Consider the following 27510-nt stretch of genomic DNA (forward strand, 5'->3'; position numbering starts at 1 on the left):
ATTACCAAACTTTATGAATCAAAACTATTGTATTTTAGCTTTGTGTTCAGTTTCATTTTAGTTGTATTTTTTCTCAGCAGAGGCTACCAGTTTTCTGCAGTCCCACTATCTTTGGATCTAACTACAGCAGCAATGGGAATATCCTCTCATTAAGAACCATCTGCTTAATTTACATTTTTCCCTTGCAATCATAAATTGTCCAATTCCTTGGCACCTTAAAGAAATCCCAGAGGTTCAAAACACAGTGTCCTAAGTGAGAATTTTGAATTCAGAGATTTTGGAAGTTTGTAGTATACAATTTTCTTGGGAGTTGGGATAATAGTTAACTTGTTTGTCTCACAGACCCCAAGTATAGGGTTTAATTCTCACCTTTGAGGGAAATTGGCTAGACTTAAAATGGTCCACAAGGCAAGTAGCCAAATATTTACCTATGAACCTATAATATTTATTTATGAAAATAATTCATTTTCTAACTCAAATTCTAGGGCCTGCCATTAAATGAGCACTGCATTCCTCCACCCCAAAACCTCAGCACACCTTAGAATGTAGAAAACCACAGCAAATGAAATTTCATGAGGAATGTCATTCTATACTTACATATCTCTGCAGGCTTCTTACCAGTGGAATTGCTACAGCCTCACTCTTTGAAGTTTTCAACAGAGATTGGGTGCATGTTAAATGACATATCTCCCTATAAATTAGCAAAAGAAAAATGTGGAAAATAACATCTACTGTGATGGAGTAGGTCTATCTGTTGGCCTTCCACTAAGCTAAGCATTCTGCTGAGTTGAACATCAAATTGTTAAACTTGGAATTCCAAAGGAAATACATTACAGTTCTCAGCTCGGTTTGTGCTGAGCTCCTGCAAAGTGATGTGTAGCATTAATATATGGTCAGAAAAAAAGAGAGATCTTGCTGTCCTAAATGGTAATCATTCATTGAGGAATAGATTAGTGAATCCACAGCAACAGGGTCAGGATAAAGTTGAACAGATGACAGCAGATGGCTTACACTTTTCTTCAAAAGGGAAGATTTTATTTATTTAAGATCTATTTTGAGATGCACTAAGACTTCCTCTGCTCCCCAAGTGTAATGGAGATGAGCAGTCTAGAGGACTGGTTCCCTTCCATGTCTTGTGGTTTGACTTTAGTGTTCCTGGAGGATGCATCCAGTGGCAGAACAAGCCTGGGGTTCTACAAAAACTGTATTAGTCACATGAGGATAGCAACTACAATTTGAAGAGCAGAACAGCCTTTATATTATTTCACATGTATAACACTTACACACTGAGTATCCAGGCAGTACTAAAATAATTTTATTTGCAAAGTCCAGGGAGAGGAACTCTCGCACTCCTTTCCATTTTGTGTGTGTGTGTGTGCGTGTGTGTGTGCATGTGTATATATAGTTATATGTATATATATATATATATATATATATATATATATATATATATATATATATATATATGCATGTATGTCATTTTGTGAAATGCACATTTCACTGAACAAGAATCCACTGAACATAACTTGGCTTCTCTACAGATGGTCAAGGTGAAATTCCTCAAGCATCAGTAACAAGAAGAAAAAGACACCAAGGGACATAAACTCAATCTGTTTTTCATAGGAAATCATTGCTGGTGCAATTTCTAAGTGTGTATCATATGTATGGGGGGTGCAGGGGGATTTAAAGTTAAAATGTTTCACCCCTCTGTACTCATTTGATTGAAACTCATTTGGTTGTATCACAATTCATAGAAAACATTCTACACAAAAATATAACATAAAACCTGTTTTTTGCAAGGAGCAAGCCACCCCTGCACCCCTCATATGTAGGCATTGTCAATCTACCCCCCACACTAACTCTATGTAATCTAAGAGTTAGTATGTGTGTGGTAGGGGGGTTACTGACAAGTTCTGAATCCAGAAAACTGCCAGCTGACTGAACAAGCCTGCAGTTGTTCTGTGTGACAGTGTAGTACAATGAGGATTGGAGAATTTGTTCTTTCCACACTAAAGTACAAACTCGGAGTTAGTATATATATGTATATATATGTGTATATATATGTATATATATATATATATATATATATATATGTGTGTGTGTGTGTGTGTGTGTGTGTGTGTGTGTGTACATATATATATATATATATATATATAGGTTACATTGGTTTGGTCAATATCTGTTTAATCGACCACATTTGATTAACTAAACAGATAGCCAACAGATGTGCGAGATCAGCACTCGCTCGTTAGGGGAGTATTCTCTTTCCCCAGCAATTTTCAGATCCTGGAGTTAGTATAAATAATTAGCAGGGGTATTAATTGTTTATATATATATATATATATATATATATTTTTTTTTTTTTTTTAATATTTACATACATATATGAATAAGAAGTTCACCATTAAAAATATACTGCATGCCTCGAAGCACAAATAATAAATCATCTGAATGTATGTATCCAAACCATTCTGACATGGCTTATCCCTAGAACAGACAGGGTGAGGGCTTTTTTTCCCATGACAGAAGAATCTAGGTTTTGTCTAAACCAGATAAAATGTCAGTCCATAAACAGCCTTATTTGTGAATATATTTTCAATGAGTTGTCTAACATCCATATATATATATATATATATGTGTGTGTGCGTGTGTGTGTGTGGTTATGGGGGGGTGGGAGACACATGATGCAGGGTACTTGCCCCTTGCAAGAAGCCCTTTTTATTATTGTATACTTTGTTTGAAGAGTTGGTTGTCCATTCATTTGGCTTTGCCAATGCAAACATCAGACTTGAGTGCATTTTGGTGAGTTACCCAAATTGCACACATGAATTCTTGTTTGTGCATATGATTGCAGACCTGCCACCTATCCTCTCCATATGAATAATTGTTGTCTGGAAGTGCAGGGCCTCCCACTTTCCAGACAACAAAACATCTTCAGTCCTCTGGAACTGTCTCTAAATGGAAATAAATGGTAAAGGTATTGATAGGCAAATACACAGAAAGATAGACAAGCATAGAAATTACAAGACTGCTGATATTGCATATTCTTTTTATGATTTATAAATATCCATAAACATATATATATATATATATATATATATATATATATATATATATATATATATATATATGCAATGCAAAATTATATTAATGAAATGTTGAACGTGAAATTAAATAAAAGGAATAAATGATTTATGGTTGTTATCCTTACTAGCTTAATGCTGTGATCATAAAAAACTGCATATTTTATACAATCTGTATAAACAAGAAAGTCATTTTCAATGAAGTGTTAGCCAATTATTTTTCTCTCCTTTCAAGTTGAAAAATTTATGAGGCGTAACAAAACGACAAAATCTGTTTGGCACTAAGTTTTAAACATTATTGTTGATTAAATTTGGAAACATGAATGTAATCAGTTTACTTCAGTCGTATTTTTAATTGTAATTAGCTTTTTAAATGTAGTCACAAGAGTCTCAAGTGAGATGAGGCCCTTAGAGCTTTCTGTAGGAAGGAGGATTTGATTGCAAGTTAATAAAATAATTTTACATCTGAGAAGAGTCTGTACTGTATTACTTATAATTGCTGTTTGGACTTTTGACAAAGTTTTGCTTTTGTTCTCTAAGAGTTCATTTTAAAACACATAAATAAATAAAACCCTTCCTCTGTTACCACTCTGAACTGGTAGTCCCAAACTTACTAACACAGCCCCAGCTGCCTGCCTCATACTGTTTTTAGGCCCTAGTAATACACAGAACCCTTCCTAATATCCAGTTCATTCCCGTGGCACTAATGGATGACACCAGTGATTACAGTTGCAGACTCCCTGCTATTTGGTAGTTCATTGAAGTACACAGAATATGTATAGCTTCTGCTATCTTGCAAAGATACCCAACACAGCAGGGAAATGGATAGTCAGAAAATGCAGCTTCCTTCTGCTGTACATCTTGGCAGATAGCGAGTGCTGTATGTTTAAGTCAAGCAGCATGGAAATTATGCCATCTCTTAAATCAAACTTAAATTACCTGCAAGTAAATTTGGTGGAGAATAAAAGAGTTGCATGAAAAATTGTTCTGCATGTTGCATTTGTACTCACAGTACTGCAAATAATGAGTGTTGCCTTTCCAGTCTTCAGTGCCATATTGGTGTATGTTTGGGGGGGGGGGGCTAGAAATGACAGAGTTTGTGAATCTGAAACTAGGGGTATCACCAGTTAGTGCCCTGGGGAACCCCTTCACCTGTACTCCACTCATGAAGCTGGACTTCAGGGTCACTGTCTAGGTAGTTATATTTGATGCTGCACTTAACCAGCTTGGCTCTGGGTTCATTCTAGATGACTGACAACTGGAGATCATGCTGTCCACAAAAGAAGAAACCTTGCACTTCTGAACCATTGAAAAGTAAAGTGCTGTGCCTTGTTTTTAATGTAGTAGGCTGGTCAATATCAACACACTGCATCTTCACAGCTAGTTTTTAGAACTGGTGTAAGGCAAAAATTTTATTAGTTTTGCATGACCATCCATAATGTGCACTGCCAGTCCTCAACCTATGCAACTCTGCAGACTGACGCTTAACTGTAAATCCAATACTGTAAATAAGTCAAGTACCATAAGAAAAATAAATACCTGCTGGTGTTATAGAGACTTAGTGTTATGCATATAGAATAAAGACTACAGATATAGTACTTCCTGGTAAATAATGAAAACTTCATGTTTCATTAAGATGTCATGATCATTTCATTGTGGTTAGGTCTTTCTGAACTATTACTTTCTATGTTCAGTATTCCAGTTTTTTTTCAGATGTACTGAAACAGTGTATTGAATAATATCAGTTACAGAAGTACATATATCTTTAAACTATGTAATCATTATGGCAACATCATATAACAACACCCTAGATTACCGAATGGATTTTGTCCTCGCTCAAATTATGATTATAATTATGAAGATAGGTGCTATCAGTTGTGTGATTAAATATAATCATTCACATGAAGATTCTTCTTTTTTTATTTTATTTTTTTGCAAGGGCTGTCAACACTACAGCAGTAACAAATCCATACAATAAAATAAGGTAATAAGGTTAGGAAAATACTATCAACAGCATAAAAATTAATAGACTTTTATAAATATGCTGCATAATCCATTACATCTCTTCAGTGAATACTGCTGCATTTGGGGTTTGTGCAAACACTTCAATATTGAAGTAGTTGAGAAGCGTTGCAAACATGAGCCACAAAGCATTATAGATTATGATAAAGTTTATAAGAAATGGGATCACCCATTACCAACAGTTCAAAAAATAGTGAGAAAACCAGATGTAGTAGTAGTCCATGAAATGAAGACAAACGTAGCATTGATCATTGAAATTGCTATACCCTGTGATTACAGTGACATGTACAGAGAGACAAAAAGTCATAAAATACAAGGATGTGCAGGAAAAAACAAGAGCAGTGTAGAAGAATACCCAGACAGTTCCTATAGTAGTAGGAGAAATGGGTCTCAAAAAAAAGTGTTTGCAGTCTTAGATGTTCTACCAGTACATGTAACTGTATGAACTACAGAAGGAGCTGATTCTGGGCACGTTACGGGTGCTGCAAAGTGCACTTTTGGCTCACACCAAAGACTTAAATAAAACTAATCTCACATATTTTAATCGTACTTTGGCTTTGGAATTGGGTTCATTCCCCTCATGGTTTAGAAACCCAAAAGACTTTGAGAAATTAAACAGAGTGAATATGGTTAATATACCAATATGGTTATAAGAAACAGTCATTAATTCTATAACAAGATGATCCAAAAGTAAGGTATGGTAAACCAAATTTGTGCACTATAAAGCAGGAAGGGGTCTATAAATGTATCTGCACAATGAAGCAAGAAGGGATCTAAGAATGAATCTGCACTATAAAGCAGGAAAAGTAAGAAGGGTTTTAGGTATGCACTTTCTTGTGATGTAGTGATTTACATCATATTTCCTCATTAATTAGGGGCTGTATTAGAAGTGGAAGACCTGGTGTTGCGGTAGCGCTGTCGCCTCACAGTACGACGCTGTCCGGTTCGACTCTCAGCTAGAGTGTCCTCTGCGTGGAGACATGCATGAATGTGCATACCTTAGTTGAAGGTTGTGCATTAGGGCTGGCAACTCAGCACGTAAAAATCAACTGCCAATCATTAGCACATAAAAATCAACTGCCAATCATTAGCAGACTGGAGTTCCGCTGTGGCGACCCCTAACCGGGAAAAGCTGAAAGACACACACACATTAGAAGTGGAAGACCTCTGACTTATGGTCTTTGCAAGTTCAAAATGAACCAAGTTAAAAATAATAAGCAAGGTTGGGAGATTTCCAGTTTGCAGTTCTAATTTTTCTAACAGTTACCAATAATGAGTATAATTTTCTAAGCTGAAATTTTAAACAGCAAATGTTGTCATACAGAATTCCCTAACCAAGTCAGAGGACAAGGCTTTTGTGTTCCGTTCCCACCTTGTAGCAAGCACATCATTAACAGCATCTCATGTGGTCTTCTCCATACAGTAGTGTAATGCCACACTGATATAGCGCAAAATTAAATTACAGCATGGGGACTGCACTAACCCAGGTTTAAAAAATGATGACAGAGTACTACTTTCACCCCCCCAGTATCTTTACTTATACAACTTTTAGTAATTACAGTTTATGCTATTCATCTGTATTTTAATATTTTCCCTAAATGCCAAGTGTACACACTGCATACCCTGTACAGTGTAAATTTGAGATCCAAAAGAAATTAGCTTGAATTTTTAAACTAGCTCTGTAGTTGCATTCACTATCAATAGTATAAGCAACGTGCCATTGTGACATATTATTGCTTCAGAAATATGTCTTCAAAAAGGAATTGCATTCTGGTAGCAAAACCTCTGGGTTTGAAACTCATCCTCTTCCTGGTCTGCTACAAGTGCTCAAGTCCTGTGCACTCAAAAAACACTATCCTGAAGCCAGGGCCTCAAGCATCTTGTAGTTGGTGTAGGCTATTCTTCACTGTCAAAATCAAACATGAGTGTGTACATGCAGCAGTGGGGAGGAGGATTTTAGGGTTATGGAGTGGGAGGGGGATTTTAAGGTTAAGGAGAAAGAGGGGTATTTTAGGATTAAGGAGTATGACGGGGATTTTAGCATTAAGTAGCAGAAGAGGAATTTTAGGGTTAAGGAGTAAGAGGGGGATTTTAGGGTTAAGCAGCAGGAGGGGGATTTTACAGTTAAGGAGCAGAAGACTGATTGTATTGTTAAGGGGCAAGAGGGGGATTTTAGGTTTAAGGGGCAAGAGGGGGATTTTAGGGTTAAGGGGCAAGAGAGGGATTTTAGGGTTAAATGGTGGGAGGAGGATTTTAGGTTTAAGCAGCAGGAGGGGGATTTTAGGGTTAAATATTGTGAGGGGGATTTTAGGTTTAAGCAGCAGGAGGGGGATTTTTGGGTTAAATAGTGGGAGGGGGATTTTAGGTTTAAGCAGCTGGAGGGGGATTTTAGGGTTAAATAGTGGGAAGGGGGTTTTAGGTTTAAGCAGCAGGAGGGGAGTTTTAGGGTTAAATAGTGGGAGGGAGATTTTAGGTTTAAGCAGCAGGAGGGGGGTGTAGGGTTAGGGAAAGGAGTTTTAGTTTTGGGAAGTGTGAAGGGAATTTACAGCAAAGGAACATGAAGGGAGTTTTAGGTTTTGGAGACAAAAGGGAAGTTTTATGATTAAGGAGAGACTGGAGAGTTTAGGCGTAGGGAAGGAGATTGGAGTTTTAGGTTTAGGGTGAGATTGAGGACTTCAGGGTTACAGCAGGGAAGTAGAGTTTTAGAGTTGGGAACTGGGTGAAAGTTTAGGGTTAGAGTTAGGGATTTGATAGAGCTATACAGCTTTATAGGTTGAGTGTTGGGAGGATACATGGAGACATGGGAGACTGGGCTACTGAGAGTTTGAATGCTTGTATTTTCAAATAGGTGTCAGTGAGAAAGTGACTTGCAAGCTACTACGCTTATGGTAGACCCACATCTACCACATGCACGCTCTTTGAACCTAAAAATGTTTGCTAGCCTCCTCATGCTGTCTTAGTGTTCCAGTTCAAAAACCCAATTACCAAAAAAAAAAAAAAAAACGTTACTGATTTCTTTATATGCCTTTACATAATCATGTAAAGCCAACATCTCAACTTAGACAGTAGCCTCAAAGGAAAAGAACCAGAATCATGATTCTTAGCCATCTTTAATAATGTGCATCATTATAAAATTAGAAATAAGCATTATTAACAAAAAACAGGAGCAACATAATAAAATATGCTAATAATAAACTTAATTGGATAGTAGACAATAATGTTAACATTTTGTTTAGCATTGTGTTTTTTAAACTAGTAAGTGCTGCTGTATAAACAGTTGTGCATGAATGCAAGAATGTTTCATCTATAACTAAGACTTTTTTTTTCTGTCAAGGCATGGCTAACTGAAATTAATGAATATGCGCAACAAAATGTGGTGATCATGCTGCTGGGAAACAAGGTTAGTGCTGGTTTATAAACATGAGATTACTTTGCAATTTAATCAAGAAAAAATGTTTTCCAACTGAGCTACTTAGAGTAAAACATAAGCCTCTTTTGTTGTACAGATACGGTGTTTATAAAACAATGTTCTGATTAATAATTTACATGTGCATACATTACTGCTTGGAATAAAACATGTACTACTTTTGAGAATACTTTCAGGCTGAAATCTGCTTGTAGTTCTAGAGCATACATTTCGAGGTAAAAGCATGCAGTCATCGTACTTACAAAACCAGGATCATTTTTTAAACAGTTTCACTGTGAAACCAAATGAGTGATGTGACTATATAGTGAAAGATACCAATGGTGCCAGAAAGTATGTCCTAAATTGTACAGGGGTCTGCACTGTACTTCTAACTGTAACTGTGATCTATGAAATTATGAGACCAGATAACTGTAGATGTATGTACAGGCTATAGGTATTACATTTGGGATTATACTACATTAGAGTGTCCCCCCTACTCTGATGCACAGTCACCTTGGACAATATATGTAGCTAGGGGAGGTGCAGTGGACAATACCCCCAGGTTGTGAGGTATAGGGATACTCAGCAAAACTGACCATCTTTTTCTCAATGAATTGTCCTGTGATTAAATGATGTACTCCAATTTTTAATAAGCAAAACCTGTCTAATAAAGTCCTTTATAAAGAGCATCTTAATAATAACCAGGTTATCTACTGAAAATGTAGAGTTACAACAGTAAATACATACCTTAATAGTCCAGGAACCTATTGGGACAATCCCTTTAACCACCAACATGTAAATGCATTAGTTTTAGCTTTTCTGGGAGTAGGACATTACTGCAGTGGTCATTTCATTGATTTACATGTATTTGTGAAAGAAGTCGCTCTTTTTTTCAAGGGATTTGTGAGGGCAAAGTCTCATGTATCTTTCATGCTTAGGGCTTTGTCCCAGGCATTCCATTTACTTATATAATCAAGTCTGAGGTGAGGGCACCTCAGCAAAAGGGTTACTTCCTTTTTATGCAACCATTGCATTTTTTTTTTACTTACTGTACATTTGCACAGGGTTGTTCACTACAAGGATGTTCCATTCCTCAGTTTTCAGATTAACCTGTTTAACTTCAAGGTTACTACTCTGCATCTCAGCTGTTTTAATAAGTCTAAGATGCTTCTTTAGTGAGAGGGTAAACATAGGCCTTTCTCAGATAGAAATGTCACATGCAGTGCCACTGTCCAGTTAGAAATGTTGCATGCAGTGCCACTGTCCAGTTAAAAATGTCACAAGCAGTACCACTGTCCAGTTAGAAATGCCACATGCAGTGCCACTGTCCAGTTAGAAATGCCACATGCAGTATCACTGTCCAGTTAGAAATGTCACATACAGTGCCACTTCACAGTTAGAAATGTCACATGCAGTACCACTGTCCAGTTAGAAATGTCACATGCAGTACCACTGTACAGTTAGAAATGCCACATGCAGTACTACTGTCCAGTTAGAAATGTCACATGCAGTGCCACTGTACAGTTAGAAATGTCACATGCAGTACCACTGTCCAGTTGGAAATGTCACATGCAGTATCACTGTCCAGTTAGAAATGTCACATCTAGTGCCACTGTCCAGTTATTAATGTCACATGCAGTGCCACTGTCCAGTTAGAAATGTTGCATGCAGTGCCACTGTCCAGTTAGAAATGTCACATGCAGTACCACTGTATAGTTAGAAATGCCACATGCAGTACCACTGTCCAGTTAGAAATGTCACATGCAGTGCCACTGTACAGTTAGAAATGTCACATGCAGTACCACTGTCCAGTTAGAAATGTCACATGCAGTGCCACTGTACAGTTAGAAATGCCACATGCAGTACTGCTGTCCAGTTAGAAATGTCACATGCTTTACCACTGTACAGTTAGAAATGTTACATGCAGTGCCACTGTCCAGTTAGAAATGTCATATGCAGTGCCACTGTCCAGTTAGAAATGTCACACGCAGTACCACTGTCCAGTTAGAAATGCCACATGCAGTACCACTCTCCAGTTAGTAATATCACATGTAGTACCATGTGTCCAGTTAGAAATGCCACATGCAGTGTCACTGTACAGTTAGAAATGTCACATGCAGTACCACTGTCCAGTTAGAATTGTCACATGTAGTGCCACTGTACAATTAGAAATGCCACATGCGGTACTACTGTCCTGTTAGAAATGTCACATACAGTGCCACTGTACAGTTAGAAATGTCACATGCAGTACCACTGTCCAGTTAGAAATGTCACATGCAGTATCACTGTCCAGTTAGAAATGTCACATCCAGTGCCACTGTCCAGTTAGAAATGTCACATGCAGTGCCACTGTCCAGTTAGAAATGTCACATGCAGTACCACTGTACAGTTAGAAATGTCACATGCAGTGACACTGTCCAGTTAGAAATGTCACATGCAGTACTACTGTCCAGTTAGAAATGTCACATGCAGTATCACTGTCTGGTTAGAAATGTCACATCCAGTGCCACTGCCCAGTTAGAAATGTCACATGCAGTGCCACTGTCCATTTAAAATGCCACATGCAGTACCACTGTCCAGTTAGAAATGTTACATGCAGTGCCACTGTACAGTTAGAAATGCCACATGCAGTACCACTGTCAAGTTAGAAATGCCACATGCAGTACCACTGTCAAGTTAGAAATGCCACATGCAGTACCACTGTAGTTAGAAATGTTACATGCAGTGCCACTGTATTTATGAAGTTATGACAGCATACTCCTCCACTCCTCCTTTTCATGAATTCTAAAGTTTTTTTTTCCAATGTGTAAGCTTGCATTCTCTTTCCTACATCATTCCCTATTACTCTATCTCCAGAAACAGCTATTCTACAATTTCTTCTAAGACCAGAGCTATTGTACTTGCAGACATGGCAGAAGCCATGCAAATTTAATGGCCTTACTATTTTCTCTGCTATGATTTTTCTCCATTTTGTAATTGTCTTTTTACCCTTGCTTCTGTGAAACATCCGACTATGCCTTTATGCTGAAATGAATGTATTTAAAAGGGGCTCAACATTAAATATTAAGCTTTTGTACTAATCACTGGTTCTTGGCTAACACAGTCTTTAGTTTATTAGGGTTTCTTATTTGGTATTCACAAATGCACCCCTAACATAACTGAACTACCATTCCTTGAAAAAGTGAGGCAAAGTCTAAGGGTGGGTTCTGGCAAGGCATAAAGTAAGGTAACAGGCAGTGACAACATATGCTTCTACACACCTGCACAAATTCCTTGTTTTAAAATTCAGGTGATTTGTTATCTCTATACCAGTAGTATTGCAAGTATGCCCTTGGAGGAAAACTTTAGAACTTACCATTAAACCACAGCTAGAGAATTTGTCTATTGGCCCAAAATACCAGAGCCCTACCATATTACTTTTGTGAATATACTCCAGTGGTATAGTTGTCTTACTGAATAAAATCTGAATTTGACCAAAATGTAGTTTTTATCTTATAAAAACAAAAAAAAAGATGGAAAATGGTATTCGGTCACAAAAGCACACAAAAATGTCTTTGTCTGAGAACAAATCCCCACATACTCACCCATGCAGTGGATTCTGTCCCCTTGCACCTCCTAATAAAATCATCTTTAATTTCACTGCAACTTAAGGAAAAAGAATAATTCCTTCCTCCTCTCAGTCACATATAAGTTTCCAGTGACATTATTAATTCAACCCTGTTCTGCCACATTATGGCTGATGAAATGGCTGAATTCAGTTCTGACAAATCTTTCTGAAACAAACCTGAAACTAAAAGAAATCCCAAGTATTCCTAGATATACAGGTAGCATTATCTGATGTTCTAATTCTTCGACAGATCCCTAAGTAGTTCTAACATCAGTGGAGAGATTAGCATTAGGCTTTGATGTCTGTTGTGCATATGGAAAAAATCCAACCTGATGTTTCAGCATCTTAGGAGGTGTGTAGCGACCTTCACATTTAACCAGCAAACCAGCAATGTTTTATCCATTAGGCTTCCTCCCAGATGCTATCTCAGCCCCTTCCATCCTATTAGTCATCATAGGATTCATGTTCTCCAAATTTTCTAGCATGTTCTGGGAGTATTTTGAGATGCAGCACAAACCAGACCACTTGTTCTACCATCCAGTGGGCAGAACAAAGAGTTTTATAAGTGCCACAGACAACATTCCTTAGTCAGTATATAGATGGAGATCATTTGAACACCACAAAGTGGTAGACAGCACTTCCTGCACCTTTGTTTTTGTGTGGCAAACATCATAAAGAGCAGGATACAAACTGTGCAGCTGTTGGTACTCTGCAGATTGGAAGCATTTGAATCAATAACCCTTAATTCCTGATGTGAATCAATACATCAATAAACAGTTTTACTTCTAGGAATCATGTCTGCCTTTTCATGCTATTTTGTTCTCTAAAACTATGAAACTTTGACTCAATGTTTGCACATGATAGTCTGCTATGTCCTATAAAGTCTTTATATATGTACATTGCTGTCTTGAAAAACAGCCCAAGCCAAGTAATATCAGCACAGTCAACAAAAGAATGACAGATTAGTTCCATGTAAGCAGGCAACAATGGCCACAGGACTGGTGGATATTGGCTTGATATTCCAAGCAATTCCCACCTAGAAGTGTGTGGGAGCAAGGACATGCCAGGGAAGGGCATAGAGCCCCCGTTGATGATATGGGTGCTAATGTCAGCCATTGGGGGCATTAGAGATATAACCACAAATTCCTGCTGGCTGCCTATATGACAGTGCCCAAAGTGGTCAGGCTGATGGTCAGCTTGCAAACAGGATGTAAAAGCAAAGCATTTTTATATATAATATGTGTGTGTATGTGTGTATATGGATTTACTTCTTAATTTTGAAATACCAAAATCCCGAGGTTCAGAATATCGAATTCAGAACCTCGAGATCTTGGAATCTCAAAATTAAGAACCCCCCCCCCAAAAAAAAGCAGTCAACACAAAAATATGTTTTTGAAGGGAGGCAATCCCCCCTGCACCCCCACGTGGGGGGCTGCACTCCCCACACCCCCCACTACTTAAATATACCAACTCCGGGATCGCACTACAGCGAGAAAAAGGAAAATCTCCCATTCTACGCTGTATGCTGATCTCCGTTCAGGATTTCAAAGTTTTAAGCTTCGAAATTCTGTAGGGGAGCCGTGTGTGTATATACATGCACACACATGCACACAGACACACACACACACACATATATATATATATATATATATATATATATATATATATATATATATATATATATATATATATATATATATATATATATATATATATATATATATATATATATATATATATATATATATATATATATATATATGTGTGTGTGTGTGTGTGTGTGTGTGTGTATATATATATATATATATATATATATATATATATATATATATATATGGTTCTACCTCACATAAACGAAACCCCAAAACACCGACAACGCAATCACCAAAACCACATAACCGACAGTACAAAAACACGAAATCCCACATGCCCGACAACGAAATAACTGACGGTACACAAACACGAAACCTCATACACTGCACACACCACAATCAACAAACAAAACACATTCCCCGTCCAAAAACCACATACACAACACAAGCACACCAAAATCCTTACAAACCCACACTAAACCTCACATACACAACTACCTACAACCCTAACCCAAACCCTAACCCTAAGGTCCGTCACTACCGCACACTTACCTGGCCCGCTCCCTAACCCTAACTCACTTATCCCGCCCCTAACCCAAACACAATCACTACAGCACACTTACCTGACCCACTCCCTAACCCTAACTCACTTATCCTGCCCCTAACCCAAACACAATCACTACGCACACTTACCTGACCCGGCTCCTAACCCTAACTCACTTATCCGCCCCTAACCCAAACACAATCACTACCGCACACTTACCTGACCTGCTCCCTAACCCTAACTCACTTAACCCACCCCTATCCCCACAGACCGTCAATATCCACACTTACCTTACTCGCACCCTAACGTCCGTCACTACCGCATACTTACACAGCCTCTTCCCATGTCGGCATCCTTGGCGTCGGTGCTTTCATCCGTCGGGTCGGTCTTCTGCGCTGTCGATCTTCTGGGTCCTGTCGCATCGGTCTTCTGAGCTGTCGATCTTCTGGGGCTCGCGATTTCCGTGTCGATGTTCCGGCGTGTCGTTTAAGTGAGGTAGAACCATATATATATATATATATATATATATATATATGTGTGTGTGTGTGTGTGTGTGTGTGTGTGTGTGTGTGACATACACACACACATGCATACAAACACACACACACACACACACACATACATTTATGCTACTTCTGCTGTCTGGTGAATAATAATTAATGATGCTCCTTTGCTGCTTTTATGTGTGAGTATTTCCTAACTAGTAACATTCTTCCACTGAGTAAAGTTTCCTTTACCGTAATTATGTTTGTACTAACATTTTTTTATTAGATTGTTGCTTTGCATGTGCTTATTCTGATTTTGTGGAACAGGAAAGGCACTATGTTGTTTGGATGGTTCAGATCCAGCTGCTGCCCTGTTTATCATTTACCCCATTTCCATTAATATTGCATGATCTGCTTTACAAGCATAGAACAAAGGGTCAGGATGTCTTGTAGTCTCCTCGTTTATATATTTTTTCAAAGTCCTTTTCAGCTGTGGTATTATGGATCTGAGTCATTTTCCACAGACCATCATCATGTGCCTTTCCCTGCCTGTAGCAAGTGATCCTAGAGCATCTCCTGTGTATTGTCTATGGACCAAGTGTCCTTGTCACAGACTCTACTAAAGATTAACTGTTCAAAGTACTTAACAAGAGCTCCCCTGTTAGAGCATGATCTCTTCTGTGTCTCTGACTCACTGAGAACCTAGGTTTGCATCCAAGCTCAGGTCTGCAATTACACCGCTGGATGTCCATCCTGTGCTTCAGCAGAACGTTTATGTTTTTACTTATTTAGAGGATATAAGCTCTTTCTTCTTTACTGAATTTGAATGTTTGTATAATTTAGCTGATGTCACAGAACATTTCACTAACAGGCTTTGAAATAATCACAGGCAGCAGATTTTGGGTGAGCTCTCCATAATCAGAAACAGAGGTAACAAAGTAAAGTTTTACATTATACTTTTGGAAAGAAATTCCTGTAAATCCAATTTGGGTATTTTTTTTCATAACAAAATCATTAAAGATTAATGTTAAAAAGTGTTAACATTGATAGTCTGATGATGAAACTATATATTTGCATCTAAACAGAAGGATTACAAAATTAAACTCTTCAGTGATCGCTAGTGATGTATGTGATTTGTGGATGGCAGACGGAACATTATTAGATAACATTTTGACTTATAGTTTAATCTCGGCCTTACAAGAGAAAAATACATGGCTTGTGAAATAAATTATTATACAGAAAGTTTGACGATTAATAGCTGAGGAAAGATATATTATGATAGCTGCCCAAAGGCAAATTGATGACGTTTCTGATATGACAGATGAGTATCTTAATACAATACAAATAACTTAAATACAAAATTTCCAAAGAGCTATTTCCTTTTTAACCATAAAGTAGAAAATAATTTCTGTAAACATAAACTAATATGAAATTTCTTAAAGCATAAATACAGCTTATTTTATATTTTCTCTTCCAGGTTGACTCAACTCAGGACAGAGTTGTCAAAAAGGAAGAAGGAGAGAGGTTAGCCAAGGTAAGTCTGGTACAGGTATCCTGTAACCACATTTCGCCAGGCACAGTTTTACAAGACGCTCTACATTTTTACCTCTGCTACTTTGATCAGGGCAGAATTTCACTTCATCAGAATTATGTATGGATGGCACAAACACCTGAAAGGGTAGAGTCTGTTTGGATGCCTGCAGTCATCTAGTCTGGGAAAAACTTAGTTGCCTTAATTTAAACAGTTGATCCTGAAAGTAAATGGCTTCATTTAGGTAGTATGTAATCTGACATTAATACCTCTGGTTTTCAAAAGGTAGATATTTGACCCACTACTGGGTAACTGCATTTACTAATAGATATTTGACCCATTACTGGGTTAACTGCATTTACTAATGAAGTTGTCACTGGTTTAGAAGTGAAAGCCTGGAATGTATTTGCATCATGACCAAAACATACTCAGAGCTGTTAAGGCAACAATAGAATTGCATGCCAACTAAATTCTATGCATCTTTATGCAGCTCTGAAATCTGCAGTACTACACTCTCATCCATGGAAGAGCTAGAAAGCACAGCATGCAGGTTCTGAGAATAGACTTTGCCATGTGATTCATTAACCTGAAAATGGACTCACTGGAGGCTCTCCTCACACTGGAAGATGCCAACATCTGTGTAGTCATGGAAACTTGGTTCAAGGCTGCAGATAGCTCCTCTGCCTTACCAGGTTATACCTCATTCCACATGTTCTGACCCCAAAATGAGGTCAAGAAGACTAAGGGTGGTGGATTCTCTATCTTCATTAAAGACAAGCACACCTCCAGACTGGTTTGCCAGTATAATGCACTAGAACTACTCCAGGTGCAACATACAGTTTTCAAGACACCCATTTAAGTTATAGTCAGCTATAGACCCCCATCCATGACTCAGAACATTCACTCCTCCTACCTGAACCTACTTGACTCCATCCAGGTACCCCCTAACACCCAGATTCTTGGTGACTTTAACTACCCTACCATAGACTGGGTGAACTATTCCTGCACTAATGCACTCACCCAATGATTCCTTGACTTCATCAATTCTAACACACTAGACCAGCTTGTCTCATCCCCCACAAGGGGAGATAAGATTCTGGACTTGGTTCTCACCAACATGGGTGACTGCTGCACCACTCCCATAGTATGTTCTTCCCTGGTGAGATCAGATCATCGGTCTGTCTCATTCAAAGTTTCTATCCCACCCAACCCCCGCTGCCATAGCCAGGCTAGAAGCTGACTACAACCTCCTAAGGGAGGGTATCAGTAGCTTCACACCCCCCCAACTATGCTGAACAGTATGCCAGTGCAATATACAAGCACTTGTACAACTGCATGGACTAAGCCATACCCAATAGAACTAAAACCTGCTCCTTAAGGAAACACAAACCTATCTGGTGGACATCCTCTATCAACAGGCTTTACAATAAAAGGAAGAAGCTGTTGTCCAAGGGTAAAAATACACAAATTCCCAGTTGGAAAAGCTCCCTCCTTAGCCTCAACAAGCAAATTTGATCACTAGTGAAAACCTCCAGAGCCAATTATGAATCAAAACTAGCCTCTGAAACAAAGGGAAACCACAAAGCCTTCTTCAGTTATGTCAGGAACCTCCACAGAAAAGCCCAGGTTTGTTCCAAATGAGTACTTAACAGTACCACTTATACTGATCCTGTTGACTTAGCCAACCTGTTAGCAGATAGGTTCAGTGCAAACTTCAGCCCCCTGCCCCCCCCCACAAGGCCCGTTTGACATCCCTGCTACTTGTCCTGCACCTCACATCTCCATAGATCAAGTGTTAAATGCCCTATCCAAGACAAAGAGCACAGCTTTCATGGGACCTGATAGTATCCCAGGCTGTATTCTGCACCATCTCCAGCAAGAACTAGCTTCACCATTAAGTACCCTATTCCATCACAGCTTAAGTACAGGCTTCATTCCAGCAGAGTGGAGAACTGCCATTGTCATCCCCTTGCACAAAGGTTGTGCCACTACTGACCCTGGAAACTATCACCCCATTAACTTGACAAGTCTGATCTGTAAAGCCATAGAGCGTATTATTATGTATCTCATAAACAAGGACATAGGCAATCTCCAAGCAATTGACCCCACCCAGTTCAGACTCATCAAGGGCAGAGCTTGCCTGTTGAACCTGGTTGACTTCTTTGAGACTGTCACCAAGGCCCTGGATGAGAGAAAGTCAGTACATACAGCTTACTCTGACTTGACCAAAGCCCTTGACACAGTCCCCCACTCGGGCATCATCAAAAAGCTAACACAGCTTGGCATAAATCCCTATCTCATCAGGTGGGTGGCCAACTGGCTCACTGATAGGACCCACAAGGTCAAAAGAGGTGCTGCCACCTCTGACAGCAGACCTGTCACTAGTGGTGTTCCCCAGTCATCTGTCCTGGAACCCCTATTGTTTGGCATCTACTTCTCAGAGGTTCATGCAAAGACAAAAGGTCTGTGGCTGACCAAGTTTGCAGACAACTGTAAGTTGGTGCTGTCATTGACTCACTAAATAATGTTAAGATACTACAAGAGGGTCTCACAGCAACAAATGACTGGTGCCAAAGTCTTGGCCTTAAGTTAAATGCAAAAAAATGTATTACCATACCATTCGGCAAAAACACGGCCCTTACTGATTTCTACATCAATGGCAACCCCATAAGCACACAACCTGTGGTGAGAGACCTGGGTACACAGGTTGACAACAGTCTCACATTTGACAATCATGTAATGGCAGAGGTCAGAAAGGCCTTTTACTTGGTTCATCTCATAAGTAAAGGGATTGCATCATAGGTTATTACCTCTCTGTACTCCTCACTCATTAAGCCAATTATTGAATACAACTCCCCATTTAGGATGTACCTCTCCAAACACCTGCACCAACTGAAAGGCCAAAGAAATACCTCACAAAGAGAATTCATGGCTTCCAGCACCTGTCCTATGCAGACACAATCAAATAACTATCACTCTACTCGGCATCGTACAGATTGCTTAGAGGTGATCTGTGTCTCACCTACAAGGCAATCTCTGACCCTGCCCTACTAGAGATGCTCCATATCCATAAGTCTAACTCCTCCCGCATTACCTGTTTGAAAGACCTAAATCTAATACACGACATTAACAAAACCTGCTGCAGAGAAAGGTTTGTCTCCCAGAGGCTGCCCTGTCTGTGGAATAGACTTCCCATACACGTCAAAAAGGATGACTCGCTGACCCTCTTCAAGCGCAACCTTGATAACTGGATGGGAAATCACAAATTTGTTCCTGGGGTTCCCCCTGTGTCCCTCATTGACAGGGGAGACAGGTGCTGACTGAGGTTTCTTTTTTTGGGGATAAACTCTTGGCTAGGCTTGTAAGGGCCCCAGGGCCATTAGCCTAGTAACCTCCTATGATCCTATGACCCTATGATGTCATCTCTGTGAGCGGTTGTTTCCTCCCTTACAGTACCTTGGTTTGACTACACTAGATGTACTTCATGATTTATGTCAATTGCTCTTTTCTAAACAGAAATTTAGAAAAATTACTCTGATACATTCCAGTAAGTACTTACTACTCTGTAATATAGTAAGTTGCCTCAATTTTTAAATTTCTTCAAAATGTCTGCTGGTGGATCATCTTTAGGTATATTGTACCAACCAAATAAATGTCAAAGTTTATTCACTCTATAATACGATGTCTTTTCCTCTCCACTCTGCAATTTCTGTTAAGGTTAATGCAGATAAGACAATCATCAATAAAGTTGAAATACTGTTTAGTTAGACTGAAAAAGATCTTGGTCTCACTTGTTGACATAAGTGCTTACCTGGAGATGAAATCTCCATGATTAACCTTGTCTTTCCTGTAAACTACCAAAAAGATATGGGCACTAACCACAAGTTCCATCTCTCTCTCTCTCTCTCTCTCTCTCTCTCTCTCTCTCTCTCTCTCTCTCTCTCTCTCTCTCTCTATCTGTCTAGCTACATGAAAATTGTAGGACATTAACACTACATGACCAGTCTCTCTGTATGTACAGGGGTGGTTTGAACGTGCCATTGCTGAATATTCTCCCTATGTGATCTGTATGTAAAACAATGTTTTGTTTTGTTTTTTTACAAATACATAGATGAAAAATTGTTCACATTTCTATAAAATTTCTAAGAGCCCATTTTCATTTTGAGAATAATTCTTCTCAGTCCTGTAAGATATCCATTTGCACAAGCATCATTATGTATGCAGTGCTAAACTTGCCCTAAGGCAGTTCCATCTAGCTGTAGGAGTGTTTTACAAACAGTATTAAAATAAGCAATCACTGTATCTAACTCTGGGTTTTTTCACTTCATCTAGACATTTGGGGTTTCTCAGTTCATTCAGAACACAGACTTGTCTTCTTAATTTCATGGCTAATGTAGTCATGCTAAAATCTTGTAAAAAATCTTTTCTAAAATGTGTGCTGAATCAGGTGGCATTTCTTTTTGAGAAGATAGTCATAAATCTCAGGTTTTACTTGAAGAGACACACAATTGTCAATACTGATTGCAAGACCAGTTTTTCAGTTTCCCAAATACTCTTTGTTAGACTATGCCATGCCTTGTTCTGTTCTTGGTAAAAATTATGATGTCATCACAATTTTTTTTGTACCTGATATAGCCAGCATCAGCTGTTGAATTGCATGCTGAAAGGTTGTTTCTGGAAAACTGACAACAAATATGCATCTTATTGTATCTTTTTTGGTCTTCCACCTTCATTTGGACAGCTGTACCAATGCCCCATATCCATCGCTGAATATACTGGCTGCTCCAATCTATCCATGGACTAACATGTTTTTCTTCTGGGACCACCATGGATCCTAAAGATGTCCCAGGAGGTTGCATTGCTATTTATCAAACCAGAGTTTTTTTTCAGTTATGCTGTACCTGAGACCCCCACTTGGTGATTATGTAGGGATCATCAGTAGGGATGATTGTGTAATGATGTACATTGAAGTGTATTGCCCCACGTCCATAGCAGCTCAGCCATATGCACCCATCCATCCACCACATTTTTGGACCATGTCTTCCTCCTACACATTCCCATTGTCCACCAGAGAAACACCCACACCACCACCCACCCTGCCAGGAGGCTAACGCCCATCCTCTCCTGCCACACCATCATTCGCCCAAGCTGCTAGTCCAACTGAGATTGCCTGAGGCTTGGTCAGGTCTTTATCCCTGTATGCCACCAGAACAGGTATATTTTCATATATTTGAAATATTGTCCTATGTAGAAGTAGTTGTAGGCCTGCTGTCTGGGTGGAACTCGAGCTGATGGCAGGCTGACTTGAACTTCAGTCTGCTGAACAGAGTTGCTTCATTCAACTTAGTGATAATGTCACTATCTACTACTGTGGCCTGCTTAGCTGCTGTCTTATTAACTTAAATATGCTCCCCTCATATGGAGTTTTGGGTTGGAGTGCTGTTACCACTGAAGAGATCCAAGATATAGGCCCTGACAAATTTTAATTGTATTATTATGTTCTTCTAAATTTTGAGCCCATCCTCTTTATTTTGACGGAGATGAACTGAAACTCTTAAATATGATTTTACAACAAGTGTGACTGAATAGTCTTCATGAAGTTTGACCTGATTTTCAACTTACCAGTGCCCTTAATCAATTCATTGTATTTATTCTACAGTTACTATAGTCCATCTCTCTCAACCTATTATTACAAGAAATCTGGACAAAGCCTAAAATCATGGGAGGACAAGGGCCCCAAAATAGTGACAGATTTTAAATATTGCTCTTATGAACTTAGAAAGTTGCTATCATGATTTGCATTAGCATGCATTTTCTGAAGCATATGAAGTCTGAAACTCAATTGTATTTCATTATTTAGTGACTTCAGTCCTCAGTGATTTGCCAGCAAACCACAAATTTTATGAGGAACAGACAAAAACTATGAGCAAAAATCTGGACATTCTGGGAAGATCCGGACAGTTGAGAGGTATGCTATGGTCTCATTTTTCCTTCACTTACACTGTCTGCATTTTGCTTTATTTGTATTAACCATGCCTTTGTTAATTAGTACCGCAGGGCAGAAGAGCTTTTCCCCCAGCAATACATAAAATAGTGTTTCAGTGAGTCAATAGTTCAGGTTCACTGTACTGTCAAAACAGCATTTCATTAGAACAGGTTCCCCTGAGTTATATGGAAATATCTTGGTTAATACTTTTCTTAACACTAGTTGTGGTTTCCTGAAAATGTCATAGTTCACAATATCCATTGCTGTGCCTTAATGTATTCCCCTTTTTGCTTTATGATTCTTTAGCATAAATGTTATATTCCGTTTACCTCCTAGATTTATTATGTTTTCACTGTACACAGCCACTTTCCTAAATCCTATCCAGTGCATCTGCTTCCCTCTCTGTGAGGTAGTTCTTTTTTGCAAATCCTTTTTTTGAAAGGAGTTTTGGTGTTTTGCTTCTTCGGTTATTTCTCTCTGTTTATTAATGTTGTACATTCTGCTTTGCACAAGCTGAACATTGTACCTTTTGCTGTGTACTGGCCTCTTCTTTTACTCCTTTTGGCTGCACCCATTAAGGGTCACCACGGTAGATCATTGGTGGCAGTAGAATTTTACAGTGTTGAGTTGCCAGCCCAGCACCCAACCTTCCACAGAAGGCACACACTAACACCTAGGGCCCAATTTAGCATGTCCAGTCCACCTGCAGCATGTCTTGGAAATGTGGAAGGAAACCCACACAAACACAGGGGTGACATGCATACTCCACACAGAAGGCACTCCAGCCAAGAAAAGAACCAGAGAACCTTTTGCTGTAAGGCAACAATGCTAACCACTGCACCACTGTGCCACCCTTGCTGTGTACTGGCTTGTACACAGATAATATTTCCACAGTGTTTGTGATCACTAGTTTCCTTGTAATCAAGGACTAGTTGAATCTGGTTCTAACTGTCCAAATACAACTGAGTGAAGTGAGTGAAGTTGCATTTTATTGTGGCACACAGGGTAATGCTTATTGTGCAAGACTGCTGTGTACTTTAATGGTGGGTTTCTTATTTCTACACTGTAGGCATGACCTTGAGTAAGAATGAGAGGTGTAGAAGTCTTGCTCTCACCAATAAAATGCTTATCATGATCTCTGTGGGTAGGTTGTCGGGGAGTATATTCACAATTAGTTGTGAACTGAGCATTTTTCTTGCAAACAATCAAAACTATTATTTGATTATTCATAGGAAGAATGGAACATTTCTTTTTTTTTTTTTTATTGCAGTATTCACTCTTTTGAAATATTTTCACTTGCCCTTTGTTTATTTCAGTTTTCCTTGCCTCTCTTAGAAATGTACAGTGATCTTACATATTATGCTATTCTCTCAAGTGTAAAGTCTGTCTGAGCTAATTATTTTCTCCAGAATTTTCCTGACAGGTCTGTATGATTTACATTTTATTCTCAGTCTCAGGGATTCAGAAATGCCACTTCAACAGCCTAGCCAACACTATTACCATTGAATGTCCAATGAGTAGTGATGCTAATTATACGTGCATCAGCCAGGCCAGTGTACAGGATGAGCATCTTCTTGTCACACCACAGCACAGCCCTGCAGTGACATCATATTACATCACCTTATGGCCAGAGGTAGTTTGAGCAGCACAGGTAAACAGTGAAGGTGCATGAACGCCTCTGATCTTTGTGTTGAGTTCACATGCACAGATTGAGAAAAGTTGATGTAATGTACACACACACACACACACATATATATATATATATATATATATATATATATATATATATATATATATACACACACACACACACACACACACACACACACACAGAAATATGCAATGAATGGGAAAATAGTACTGATGAGTGAGAGTGGATTACAGGTTATACCATAGCAAAAGAATTGGTACTTACGTATTATCCCAACCACAGTTTGTCTGCATGGACTGCATTCTCAGCAACGTTCCATTCTCAATGAAATATCGTGGTGCCGAGAATGCCATGAATGAATGCGTGGTTATAATATGGAGCAGAGCAAGTAATCAGTCACTTATAGCTTGTACAGTTTACATTTTTGTGAAATTAAAATGAAAACCTATGTATCTAAAGTTATTAATAAAGATGGATGCCTGAAAGTGCATGTGTGTGTGTGTGTGTGTGTGTGTGTGTGTGTGTGTGTGTGTGTGTGTGTGCGCATGCGGAAGTCAGAGGAGTACAACGAGAAGTCAACATTTAGAAAACATATACAGTAAAACACACTGACTAGCAACATAAAAAATAACATATATATCACAATACCTTCTCCCAATAATATATACAAATTTAATAATTAATAATAATATTACAGAAACATTTCATATTCATCAAAACACTTACTCTGCAGAGTCTTTCATGTTCAATTTCCTACATTAAACTATATGTTAAAAGGGTCATAAAAGAATAAAAACTTTTACTGTAAAATAAAAAATAAAATATATATTTTTTAGTAAAAATGAAGCAATATAGTATAGTGAAACGTACTAAAGTGTGGTTGCATAACAGCCAATCAATAAAGTGTTTGCGATATTAATTTAAAAAAAAAGCAAGTCTTCTGCTTATGCTCTTAACATGGTTATGATGATATCTTGTAAAACAAACAAACAAAAAAAAAACCCAGACTTGTTGAAAAGATAAGCAGAAAAGTTGAATAGCAGCATTTGTTTTAACGCTTGCTAGCAGGTTAATTCATTTAGATGTTGAAATCATAAGCAGCAAGTTATTTCAATTAGAATGTAACATTGCCGTGAAGAGAATGCAGTCCATACAGATAGACGGTGGTTGCGATAATACATAAGTACCAAAGAATCTACTGTGGTGGACATAAAAGATTGCAAAGGGAGTTGTGTAACAAAGCATGTCAAAAAAACAGAATGAAGAAGATGCTATGACAATATGTGAATGTGGAATAATTTGAAATCAAAACATGGCAGGTGGGATATGGTAAAGTAATATAATCTGCTAACCTGCACTAGTCTTGACAACTTCAGAGTGTGAGCAGTGGACCTGTAGTGTAATGTTACTGTCACTAGAAAAACGAATATACAATAAACCCCACCAGTTCGGCCCACCACAGTTTCCTAGCAAAGGGTGCCACTGTGGCAGTCAGAGCAAAAGTGGTCATAACACACACACACATATCAGGGAACTGTAGCACATGTGCAGAATGATGTCAAGAAAAGAAAAACAGGCCTCAAGGAGAGTACGCCAATGAATTTCCTTCTGAAATGATCCATGGCAGTACATTAGCCAGGAGAGCCATAGAAGTCAGACTAAAGCCAGCCATAAGACACAAATATGCCCATGTACAGAATGATGTAAAAACAAAACAGACCTCAAGGGAACTGAACCCATCCTTTTCACTGTGCTATTCTCCATAGCAATGTATTAGCAAGGCAAGCCACTAAAGACATTAGACTTAACATGGACATAACACACACACATCGGGGAAATGTTTCACATGTGCAGAGCTCAAACTGGATGGTGTAAAACACATACAATCTGACATAAGAACATACTAATTGCAGAACCTATTTATCACACCACATCTATGTTTGTGATCAGTGATGTTATTTCAGTTTTGACAGTAATACAATGGCTTACCTATGGATGTTCCCTGCTCTGGTGGTAGTGTTAAATAAATTTGTTAGAGTCAGACTGTAAAAATCATTGAGTTATTCAAAAACAATGTCAATCAATAACAAACAATAATGCAGGAGAACTCAAGTATCTAACGCTCTAATGTACATTAGAGGCAAAACCATACACAAACTTGTACAGAATTTTGTCTAGTTTATTCACAGAGGACACCATTTTTATACATGTCATTATCAGTTTTGCCCACCTCACTGGCGTGGTCAGTGACAGGGTCTTTACATCATGGTAACTTATGGAAAAGTGCTGAGGTTGTGTTTTTCAAAAAGTCTTTTTCCCATGAGAATGTTACAGCCTTGCAAGCACCTGGTCAGTCAATGCGATGACCTCCTGAGGATGTAGCCAATTCAAGGCTCTTAGATTAGTTCAATACAATAGATGTATGTCTTCTTTAATGCCTCTCTTTGTCTTTCTTGTTCACCAGCTGGGCACTATCTCTGATAGTGCGCAAGGCTATTCTTCTGGTGGAAGCAGGCAGAAGATACACATGCGAACAGATTTATTATTTTCTAACTTTGCAAAATAATCTTTACTTGAAAGACATGAGCCAGGCTGTGCTTGCACGCTGCCAAGGCCAAATTTCTGATTACACTGCAGCTTGTGCTTCAAGCAATAATATGCAAGTTTATTTCTACTATTATTCTAGTAAGACAGAATTAAATGCATTACATAAACTTTGTTCTCTATTATGGATTTAAGTACATTTATTCCTAACTAAAGCACACATTTCTCTATATATTTGACCACACAACTTATATGTGTTTGAATGTTTGAATACACATTTTCCCAAGCAGCATACATTGTAAACATATTTTCTAAGCAGCATACATTGTAAATATATTTTCTAAGCAGCATGTATAGATTTTTCTAACATTCTCCCTCCTGTTAATGCATTTTATTCTATTTGAAACATAAACAATATTATTTCATTCCTCAGCCTTTTCCTTTCAAGGACTTTCAGTTAAGTTAGTCATTGGTTTTATATTTCAGAAAAGCATCATTTGAAATTAATCTTTAATTTCAACACTTTGGTAAAAGTTTCAGTAGCAGATATATCAACAAATTTTTGATTAATTTTTTCATGCAGGGAATTTCACAGTAAACACATGTTCCTATTAGGAGTATACCCACACAAATAGCAATTAAATGTTTAATAGGATGGAACCCCACCCCCCCCAAACAGATTCTGGAAAAAGTTCGTCAGTGGGTTTGGGCCTGGTTTAGTCATTGCTGATACTTGCTGAATTACCTCTAGGTGGTCATTGATTTCATGTTGGTTGTCTGGAATGTACACAGCATTCTTCTTCGTGTACCACCTCTTGCCGCTAGGGTGAAGTAAAGAGCCATTCGATTTTGTAGCACAACAGTTTTTATTGCATTCAGTTCATTAGTCACCAATTCTAGGGTGGAAAAAGTTGCATTGTTCATGACTTCTTGACAGCTTCCTCAGCTCCCAGATTGATTTGACTGCTCCATAGGCTGGTGGTATTCCTGCCCTGGATATAACACTGTTGCCCAAGTTCATATGAGTCAATTTACTTTTGTCTTTCACTGAATTATGGC

The 27510-nt window shown here is 38.5% G+C and overlaps 1 protein-coding gene across 1 annotated transcript in view; it reads left to right on the forward strand.

Annotated features, from left to right (window-relative positions):
- The first annotated feature begins 8413 nt into the window (after positions 1 to 8413).
- LOC122816423 (ras-related protein Rab-26-like) overlaps positions 8414 to 27510 on the forward strand; it is a 113231-nt gene continuing 94134 nt past the window's right edge. The window contains exons 1-2 of the mRNA XM_044089202.1: positions 8414 to 8505; positions 16217 to 16273. Of these exons, the coding sequence (XP_043945137.1) occupies positions 8488 to 8505; positions 16217 to 16273 (75 nt within the window). The 5' untranslated portion in view covers positions 8414 to 8487. The remainder of the gene's footprint in view (positions 8506 to 16216; positions 16274 to 27510) is intronic.

The sequence above is a fragment of the Protopterus annectens genome, chromosome 12.part0 (genome assembly GCF_019279795.1).
Source record: "Protopterus annectens isolate FY-2018-M chromosome 12.part0, PAN1.0, whole genome shotgun sequence".
Taxonomy (NCBI): Eukaryota; Metazoa; Chordata; order Ceratodontiformes; family Protopteridae; genus Protopterus; species Protopterus annectens.